The sequence below is a fragment of the Macrobrachium rosenbergii genome, chromosome 55 (genome assembly GCF_040412425.1).
Source record: "Macrobrachium rosenbergii isolate ZJJX-2024 chromosome 55, ASM4041242v1, whole genome shotgun sequence".
NCBI classification, from domain to species: Eukaryota; Metazoa; Arthropoda; class Malacostraca; order Decapoda; family Palaemonidae; genus Macrobrachium; species Macrobrachium rosenbergii.
In genome coordinates, this window is record NC_089795.1 from 71,876,310 (window position 1) to 71,887,662 (window position 11,353).

At 36.4% G+C, this 11,353-nt stretch overlaps 1 protein-coding gene across 1 annotated transcript; it reads right to left on the reverse strand.

The window, feature by feature from the left end:
- Positions 1–1,900: 1,900 nt before the first annotated feature.
- LOC136835401 (U-scoloptoxin(01)-Cw1a-like) lies at positions 1,901–6,723 on the reverse strand. Its single transcript, XM_067098891.1, has 2 exons — positions 6,598–6,723; positions 1,901–2,563 (listed from the first exon to the last, which is right to left on the reverse strand). The coding sequence occupies exon 2, from the start codon at positions 2,545–2,547 to the stop codon at positions 2,158–2,160; it is 390 nt and encodes a 129-aa protein (XP_066954992.1). The 5' UTR covers positions 2,548–2,563; positions 6,598–6,723; the 3' UTR covers positions 1,901–2,157.
- Between the last annotated feature and the right edge of the window lie 4,630 nt (positions 6,724–11,353).

Consider the following 11,353-nt stretch of genomic DNA (forward strand, 5'->3'; position numbering starts at 1 on the left):
CTAATTTAAAATATGGTTGGTAGCTTCTGCCCCTTTCTACTTTGCACCACCACAGTCATGTAACTACCAGGTACACAATTAACTACTCAGGCTAACAGGACCGGAATTATTTTCCAGGAAACGTTACGGGGGTGAGGGTGGGGTGGTGGGGTTGAAATGTGGCCTCACTGTGTTAGGTGGGGCTGGTACTTACAGCCACGGAGATCCAATATTATTATTGATAATGATGAAAACCCGCAAAAGTCGTAGGGCTTGTGGTTATGGCTTCTTGACAATTTTATGAAACTGGCATGATATTCAGTTTTTATGCAGTATATTGGAGATTTGTGAAAACCTGCTGAAACGATGTTAGGCTTTCAACCAAGTAGAATAAGGATCTCAGCCAAGTAGAATAAGGTGGAAAAGACATTATCGTGATTACGAATATAATTGTAATTGATCTGGGCGTATTTTGGGTAAGTGTGGATATTCAGATTTGCCCTCTGTAGTTGTGGTAATACAGTTGTGCGTATTTGGTGTAGAAGGAATTGTACTGTCATATTTTCATTTTACTATTTACGGGTTATGTTTTGGATATATTTCATACAACACGTTGACGGTGCAGCGCTCGGTTTGGGATTTTACAATACTATAAAATGTTTACGAATATTTTTAAATATTTTGTTTAAAATATCCAACCGGAAATGCACAGTCTAGCTATTTTACATTCATTACGCATAGGATATTCAGCAAATGTGTATAACCTTAGAGTCGTTATCGGTGAAAAAATCATGGTGTAAAGTATACTATGCAAATAATACATTACTGAAGCAGCCTTCGTGTAAAGTGGAGGCAGAAGAATATAGGAGAAAAATAAATTTTCACGACAAGAGCAGATGTGAATAATCATATTTTTATTGCCGTAAATATAAGATAAATAACAGTAAAACGATCTAGTATTATAAAATCTATCATATAATCCGAGTATATGTTGTACGACGGACACGTAACAAGTCAGATAAAAGTAAAGTTCACTTGTTTTGACTGGTAAAAGCAGTTTAAGTGTTTGTGGAATAAACAAACGAAATGTATCGGTAGAATTGAGTTAAGAAGAACGGTCTCTGTAGTTTTGAGCTAGTAGGACAATGGAAAAGTGCTCCTAGAATCTCTAGCGACAAAACTGTGCTACCTATAAAGTTTGTAAAAGATTGATTTTCAGTTAGCGTTACTCGGAAATTCGGAGAAGTGCAGCTGATAAGTGAAGGTGTCCAGTTGAAAAAAATACATATGTATTTTACGTACTTTTAAAAAACTTTGCACTATAGAAAGGAACCTGAAAGTGGTGAAGGGAAATACGAGCCAAAGCTTTCAATTGCTCTAGATTATTTAGTACTCCAGGTTTAATCGATCTCTTGATTAATGGTAATAGTTTTATTAATGTTGAAAGTTTAGTTCTAGTGTCATGAACGTGTATTCTTTCGTTGTTTACTATAATTTCAATTCAGTCCCAGAAACTTGACATTTTTTTTATTAAGGCTGAATGATATATCGCTTTAGTTCATACTGGCTTTCCCGATGGGATACTCTTGTTACTTAGGGGCATTTTTACATGGTAAGACTTACAGATGTGAAAATTTCAATCATTAAGTCGTTGTTATTAAAAACCTTTTTATTGTTTATTTTTATCCTTGTTTATTGCCACAAGCTTAACGTGAAGTTATGTAGCAAAGGTACCTTTGCATGGGCTTTGTAGATAATTTATTATTATAATTTATTAGTGATTTATTATACTAACTGTGCTACTGTCAAGGCTACGCATTTCAGGACTTTGTATGTTGTATTGGAAATTATGAACACACAACGATAAATATAACCTAACTCGGTAAATAATAATTTGGTATTTCATAAAAACACGAAAGAATAAATGCGCTTAACTTTTATTGCAAGGCCGCGAAGGGCGTCACATCTACACAGTTTCGTTTTCCTAACAAATATTGTTAACGGTAAAAGGATTCAGTGAAGTCAGTTTTGATAAGTATCATAATCCGTCGTTTAGCATCTAAGACTAGGCACTGGCCGAAGAGCCGCCTGCGAACTCTTCCAGGTTTGGATGATCACCAAGACACTGCACCGTTATGGGGTCGTCATTGGTCCATCTAAGGTTAAGGGTCCATCAAGTTAATTGACGATATCCTCAGGGATTCTGCCGAAGTCGGCGTTGGAAAGTTCGTACAGGGTCCTCGCCTCAGCGCAGGGGAAAGCGTCGTCTCGGCTGGCGCACGTCAGAGACTCCTGACTGAAGACGGTTTGGTTGCCACAGACAAAGGTGAAGTGAGCAGTTTCAACAAGGGCGCCGATGTCATCAGCGATGGGCAGGCAGACGTGGAAGACCTGGCAGTCGTTGTCAGTGTCAGCGTAATACCCGTAGGGAAGGTTCTCGCAAGAGAATGTTGTCTGAAGAGGGCCGCTGAGAATTGTCTCGAAATCGGCTGGCAGTTGGTATGCCATACGGGCAGCGGCTACCGAAACAAGAGCAAGCACAACTGCGGCGATGAGTTTGCGCTCCATTGTTGCTTGAGTTTAGCTGAAAAATAAAGGGTAGATATCATAGGTTTCGTTTGTTACAATGTTATTCATATTCATAATAATGAGCATACTACTACTACAGGGAGGGACACAGGCAAAGAGGCAGTGAACTTGTCTAGCAAGCTTCCATTGAACAGCCTGCCACCCAATACGTTAGCATATTCAAATGGACTGATGACTAATAATGATAATGATTATATTGTTGATAGATTCATTCCTTTTTATATTTGCTGTTGTTTTCAGAAGAAATAATAGAGATAAGAAAGTAAAATAATTAAACGTTTACTGATAGATTTTACCTCACTGAAAAATGACTAGTTTGAAATACAAAACCCTAAATCACAACGTTTAGTTCGCGATGCTGGTAATTAGAATATTTCAAGATCTGGTTGATTGATGATCAGGTAGTTATTTTGTGATAGGGTCCTTATGGATGAGATTCGTATGCCGAGACTATGAATTTCATAGGAAGCTGTTCGTTTCAGCTTGATTGCCCCAGAAAACCTAGGCGTTGGCAGATTTAAAGGAATAAAAAGGAAATCCAACATATTACATTCGTAATGCCGTAGAATTTTAATGTTGAGAAAACTGAAATGCCAAGTTGTATACTTGTGAAAACCTTATGTACTGTACAGTGACATGGCATATAAAAAGTAATTTCGAGTTACAGAATCGAATATTCAGGTAGTAGTATTATTTGTCGACTTCTAAATTATCGATTAAAGAAGAAAACTTACGATATAAAATCTATTTGAATTTCCGTAGCAAATAGCATTTTCCCTTAAATGGGGTTTTGAGGAAAGGCATTGTTTTCCGAAGATTCAGGTAACATTATTATTTGTCGACTTCTAACTTATCGATTAAAGAAGAAAACTTACGATATAAAATCTATTTGAATTTCCGTAGCAAATAGCGTCTTTCCTTAAGTGGGGTTTTGAGGAAAGGCATTGTTTTCCGATCTGTTCAACTTCTGACGACTATTTCTGTTGTCGTTTGTGATTAAGCTGGTAGTAACCTCACATCAGCTGTGATAAATAAGGCATCGTTTAATAATCCCTTCATAACAGATAAATTCATATTTAGAAAGTAATGTACTTAGGGGAACGTGGCTTGTGGAGAAGTCAAATATTGACGTCTTCCAGGACAAAAAGGTTAATGCTTGATACCTGGGAGCGAGAGACCTTGAGAAGGTTTCTGTTCTTGAAGAGTGAGGATTACCACACACACACACACACACACACACACACACACAGATGGCTGTTTTACCCATGATGGGTGGGGATTACTGTGAGAGAGAAAGTGCCCACCCTTAACCCACCGCTATTGGATTATCTTGGTCGTTACGCGATGGTCCAGTCGAGATTGCGTTGTAACGTGAACCCCAAGTTAATTCGTTGTGATTACATAAAATATATTTTTACGTTATCCTACAAATGAGTGAGATCACGTCTGAAATAGTTATTTTTTTATGAAACGTGCAATAGTCTTCATTGTTTTTCTGTCAGCAGGGGATAAGAATGTTTTTAAATGAAAGGAACTTTTTAGAGTTGGCTTGCAGAGGAAATACAATTACATTTATAGGTAATAACTGCAACAGTAGTATGCTGGTTATAACAATAGAAACTATGATGATTTTCTTGAAAAATCACTGCTTAAAAATTATCTAAAACGTGGAACTCTGCGAAAATAATGATTTAATTAACACTTTAATATCTTTTAATTATCTAATACATTTAAGGTAGCTATCGATGATGGTTATCAGAACATCACTGCTTAAAATTATCTAAAATATGTAACTGCGAAAATAATTTGAATGTTTTTTTTCTTGAATGAATAAAATTTAGGGTAGCTATGTCTGTCACAGTCTGTCCACTACCGTAAAGAATAAAAAATATGTTAAAAAATCCTCGACCTCGGAATTCATAACTGTTTCATGTTCAGCAACGCTCACACGCAAGTAGGCTAAGCATTGAAACAAGAAGAAAATCTTTATCGAAACGAAAAATGAACTTCAAAAGGAAACAAGTAAATCTCGAGATACGAATTGATTCTCGAAAAAGGGAACGAATATCAGCGCAAAAAATTATTTCAAAGAATTCCGTGGCCGAAAATGAATATCGGAACGCAAAGAGAATATCGAGGCGTAAGTGAATATTGGCGAAAAAGTTTGTCGGGAGAAGAAAGCGAAACTCGGAAAAGGCAGTCAACCTCAAAATGGGTATTGATTCTCAAAATTAAAATTCCAGAGAAAGTGCAAATCGAAACAACACTTACGAACAAACACTTAAAGATACATTAGTATGTGTTTTTATCTCCACCTGTGTACCTATATTGTCGCTTATGATTAATTTGACTGAAATAAGAAACAAAAATGAGGTGTCAAGTGGAATGAATATTGTTGATTTTATGTAGTTTGGGGTTTCTTGGTTGGTTTAGTGAAGTACGGCATTAATCTCGGGAAACTGATTTTAACTCTCTCTCTCTCTCTCTCTCTCTCTCTCTCTCTCTCTCTCTCTCTCATGATGCATCATCCACCAGCCCTTGCATTGCACGAGCGAAAGCGAGACTTATTAAATTGATAATTACATACTTTTTCTTCACCAAATTTCCCCCACCTCTTTTCCCTTAGAGTGGTTGTTACCAGAAGGAGTAAGACTCCCGGTTTTCAGCAAGTCTTAATTGATGAGGTTGCTAGTGTTATGCCCTTTTTATCGACCCCAGTTGACCCTAGAGACATTCACAGATGGAGTCGACTGGTGGCGTGAGGCTAGGATAGAATCACGGACCATGCAAACGACCGCGGAGTGTTCTACTACTGAACTACTTACATTCGCTATATAATGTATATAGATGGCTAAGTGGATTCAATCACTGTTAACCCCAGTTCCAGCTATAAAGGCAGTTTCGAATTCTGGTCAGTGTAGGAGCACCTAGCACTTAATCCCAAGATTATTTCCATGGTATTATGAATTATATCTAATGGGTTGATTGTGACAACGTTTGAAAGCATAAAATATCCTGTTTAAAGTTAGTGATTAATTTTACACGCATATATTATGCGTGTGTGTGTGTATATATAATATATATATATATATGTATATATATATATATATATATATATACCTATATATATATATATATATATATATATATATATATATATATATATATATATATTAGTACTCACCACGTCTTGAATAGATAAATCAATATATCTGATTTTAATGTGAACACCTAGAATAAAAGTGAAGGAAAAGAGACTGAATAACCTGAACGCACCGAAATACCAAGCAGGCCTAATACCCTACCCGAGGATCCTATTAATCCTATTAGAGTTCTTGAAATTAAGCCAAAAATGTAATCCCATCCATCTTTAATGGAATCAGCTTACTGGGAAAATGGAGAGAATTTTGCGTAAATTGCCAGATCTAAGTTTCTGCGAATTAATATGACAAATGTTTTGTTAAGCACTGTAAAGCTAAAAATATTTCACAAAAAAATAAGAATTCCAGAATTACAGCGAATTTGATGGCAATTCCTATTTTACGTAAAAATACCATCAGAAATTAGGAATTCACGTATCAGGTGAAAATGAGTGAAAATGATTATCGCGCCATCGTTGTAGATATTAACACTGAGAACGATCAGTACTGAAGTCTGTCACACGAGCACAATTTGTGGATATCAAATAGCATCTTGATACCAAGCCCTGCTCCAAATGAACGTAATTAGTGGCAAGATCAGTGTGATATTACCTCAATGACCATTCTGATTTTCATTTTTCACCAATTTAACAAAATTATTTTGCGCTCTGTGAAAATTTTCGACGGGAAGATCAAATGAAAAGATGGTAGAAAACGTGTTCGGTTGATACCGCCGTAACGTAGTAATAGAATCACGCTTTGACAGTTGAGCCATCACTCGATGTTATCTTCTTGTCCCGGAATAACGTCATTACATTTTCGTCCCCGTAAAATGCAATGACCGCTTAGGCCCACCTGGAAAAAATAATTTTCCTGCCCAGCTACCTACCTTGTCGTGCTTCGTCTGAGTGAATGAGTGTGGTTTGGGCAGCTGTTCAAGTCTTATATACTTCAAGCTGTGGTCACGTAAGGACACTCGGCCGCCATTGGTGGAGACGAAAGAAGAGAAGATAACAACAGCCGTGGGTCCAACCAACCTCTGGAAGATGAGTCTTTTTTTTTCGTGGCCCATCTCAAGGTTAGGGGTTTTAAAGGGGAGTTGGGGGGGAGACGGTTAGAGTGCCTGTCGGCTGGGGGAGGGGGGATTGGGCCTGGTCGGTTCTCCTATCTTTGCTGATCACCCATGTGTATATACCCATACATCAGAGTGGTTTGAACGGATCGTCCCGTTTATGAATAGGCCGTTTCATTTTTTTTATGTATTTAGCTGGGTTTAGCCATTAATAGACTAAAGTTTTGAGTACACACATCTGCGTTGGAATGTATACTCTATACGTATATATCTGTATATGTAAAACGTGTGTGCACGTTTATATATATGTATATGAACAGCATTACTTATGCACACCTGTAGGCTTCTTCTCTTTGAACATTATATATTTATATTTATATAAATATATACTGTTCAAAAGTAAATAATGTAAATGTATATAAATGTATATATATTTATATACATTTATATATATTTATTTTTTTTATTACCATCATACTTGGGCTAGTTATAGCAATCGGCCCTCCATCGCGTCGGTTTCCATTAAAAAATCGTATTAATGAACATAGAAATCATATGTAATGCGACTAGGCAAGTAATATAGGGATAATGCTGAGAGCCTTTGCTTGGGGTATTAGTGCAGGGAGGGGTTCAAGGCATGAGTGGCATGGTGTATTATTATAGAGAGGTAGTTTTGAGGCATTGGGGTTGGGGGCGGGGGGCGGTTAGGAGTAGGTGCTATGGTGATGAGGTTATTCGAGCCACGCCAGGGTACCAGGGTCGAGCCAAGGAAGTGCCACCTCGCTCTTGGAATCCCACAGACAAAGACCTTCGAGTACCCCACGTCTTTTCCTTTTTTTAATGAAGATGATGCAGAAGACGACGACGAAGTAGAATGAAAGAAGAGGAGGAGAAAATTTATGGGTGATGAAAGTAAAAGAAAAGGATAACGGAAGAAAGCAGTCAATAAAAAAAAAAAACAGGGAGAAGAAAAAGAAAGAGAAGGTGAGGAGGAAGTAGGAATAGAAGAGGAGGAGTAAGACGGAAGGAAGTAGTTAATAAACAAAGCAGATAGATAAGAAAAGAAAGGGAAGAGTAAGGAGGAAGTAGTAACAGAAGAAGAGGATGAGTCCAATCGGACACAGCGACTAACCGTTAGTCCCGCAATTGGCTGAGGATAATTAGAGACCGAGCGACCCTTTCTAAGCACGATCTGTTCTTCATCTCGAAGGTTATTTAGCCTGCCTAATTAAGACGAGACTTTCGGAAAGAGTGAAAGGAGCCCCGCCGGGTCAATCGTAAATATTTCTGATTTTAGAAAGCATCAGCTATTAATTCTTTAATAATGACTGGTCGTCATATGTTGCTCAAGAACCCTCGTGTAATGAAGTGATAAATGTCCATTGATTTTTTTTTCTTAAATAGGATGATGTTAATTGAAACTCCAATTTAATAAGTATCTCACGGAAATTGTAATGTAGTTTTTGATTGAGTCACGTTGGTTGAAAACATGCTTCAGTAATTATTTTAAAACTACCATATTTAATATTTAATCCTAATTTAATAAATTTTTAAAAGAAATATTCACGAAGTATATCATTTAAAATATGGCATGTATTTTTTAAAGCTGTGATTCAATAATTAGCCCACTTAAGAATTTGGTATAGATATAAGATTTGAAGTCGTTATGTAAAATTATTGCACATAGATCTCAGCGTATCATTTCTTTTAAGATTTCGTTACATTACATAAAGAATATAGTTTCAATTATGGTATTAATATATGTAATTTGACAAGTTTAAGATATGAAGATGATGAGGAATTGTAACATTTATTCTACACATACAAAGCATTATCTGGCATGAATTCCATGGATTAAATCCCCTTTAAAGTGTATTGTTAACATTTGCTGAGCTTAACAGCTCGGTTAACACATTTCAAGTACATAAGGTAATTGTAATGGTCAATATATATAATCTAATAAATCATTCAACTTATAAATTAACGATGAATGAATGGATTACTGCGAAACTCATTTTTAAGGGATCAAAATTCTTTTTTCAGTTTTCCGACTGGGTAAATTTTGTGTGCTTACGATGCTAGTGTAGAAGTTTTCTTATTCTGGGCTGCGCAGTGTTAAATCTGAAAGCGAAATTGCTGCACATTGTAAGCATGCAAATTACTAGAGAAGCCGAATTTCGGAATTCTCATCCTGATTCCGTTGTTCCCTCCTGAAGCGGCTGGCCTGTCAGCTTTTTTTCTTGGATAAGCCACATTCTTTTTCTAAATCTCTTTTTTTCGTTCCTCGGCACGCCCTATCGATCTCGGCTCTGAGAAGTTTGTGAAATAATTTCAGTCGTATAATTAAAAGTTGTTGGGTGAGAAGCCACTTTCGTCGAGGAAAATGGAACTGGAAGTAAATTGTTATTCTGTAAAATAGTTGCAATCTTTCTATTTACTGAATTGCAGAGGCCGATGGGACGGGCAGTTTAATTTCATTTCCTAGCCCATATCCAACTGAACCCCCCTCCCCCTAAGGAAAAAAGGGGAAGGGGCTAAAAAATTATCATAGTCAGATGGGATGGGGTTTATCCCTCGAGGAAGCGATGCTCGCCACTTAAAGAATGAAATGATACTGAGAATAGGTATATTGGGAGTATTCTTTATGTAAGTTAGTTCTGAAAAGAAGCTTAGTCTAAATATGATATTAGTGATGATTGTATGGAAGCAGTGAGGTTGGTAAATCTCTTAAGGTTATGTAAAATTTCTATGATGAACTAAGAAATGTGCAGTCTTTAGCTCATTACGATTAATAAAAAGTAATTCTTCTAATTAAAAAGAAGAGTAAATAATATTGCGTATCTTAAAAAGAGACGCTTCTGAGAATGTCACTGGAAGAAACGTGATGTAAAAGGCTGTTGCGCAAACAACACTTACTTTCGAATACCACCAGAGAAGAAATGCCATCCTGTCATCCATTTTGTGACAGCAGTGAGTCCTTGGGTATACCTGACAAAAAAAAAAAAGTCAATGTTATCTGACCGCAGTGATTATTAAGAAACATTTCCAGCCCCCCTCCCCCCGACCTGTAAGGTTTGCTTCAAATTGCTCTGCCTTGTAAGTGTTTTATTAGGCACGTTAATCTGACATTTCCTGAAAAATCCAATGGGCCTCGGGTTTTGGTGGTGACTATTCTGTCCTGTAAAATCTATTTTCTCTTCGTAGATCCTGTTATTCCGTTTCTAGAAAAATCAATTTTCCCATTGTTGTTCCCGGTAGGTAGTTCTTTCCTGAAAAATCGTAATTTGATCTTTTCAGAAAAATCCGTTTCGCTTTTGTTTCACTCGATAGTTAGTCGGTTGTAGGAGGTTACAGCCAGGGAGAAAAAAAAAGGTCATCAGTCTCCCACCAAAGTTCTGACAGAGAACTAAGCTTACCCCATATATAGGTATGCTAGAATTTCTTTATATTTAAAGATATTAAGTAATTAATATTATTTTATATGGAATTCACTATACTTTGGAGTTGCATACACCTAAAAGGGATTTAGCTGTTAAGGCCATCTGCAGCTTACAGACGAATGGGCAAGTCGAATTTTGGTCTATTTAAACAGAAAGCCCAGGTTTGAATCCCGGCAGGGCAGATGACTTAGTCTATTATAATTTCCCCAGGGTGTAAGTTATTCCCAAAATATAGTGACTTCGATTTTTAAGTGATATTTTACATATATATATATATATATATATATATATATATATATATATATATATATATATATATATATATATGTGTGTGTATAATGTGTGGGGGTCTTATCCACATTCCTGTGTCATGTAGAAAGCGATTACTAATATTTACCGGGTATTCATACAAACTTACACACTCAACATTGCATGGGGCTACCTGTAATATATTCTGTTCCAAACCAACCACCCATCTCCTCCTCATGATTAGTGTTCTGTCTCTGTCCTTGGGAAGAGAAGTATCAGGAAATCCGTTAGTCATTTCATGGACATTGTTTTGTCGTCCAGGCATTTTGAGAAAAGCATTAGTGGACAATATGAACATTCGATCACATCATTATTATATACTTGGCATGCTTTTTTTTTTAATTAACTATTATGTCTAAACACTGATTATTTTATGTTTAAATTCTTATCAAATCTATTTGACAAATCTATTTGACTCTATGTTGGATTGCGTTTCTAAGCATTTAGTGTTAGCTGAAGTCTGGTTGTCTTGCTGACTGGATAAAACTAGTCGAACTGTCCAGTAGCAGTTCACAAATAATCGACTTCCTTCAATGAGCAGCTGGCATTCGCTAGTTGCGTTGTAGCCTTAATTCTTTTGGCTTTGACCTTTTGTTTTGTGTTCTTTCCCACAGTAGCTCATGTTATAGTTAATGAAGCTTTCTTTTATCAGTTTATAAATTACCCGTAAGCTTTTCTCAAAGGAAAATCACCGATTTTCTGACGAGACCACAATTGACTAATGCTTTTCACACAAATCATCATGTACATCAGTATGTATAAAAGGATAAATTATTAGTGATTGTTTTTTAATGACCAATTAAAAATTCTTTTGATTTTTCAGT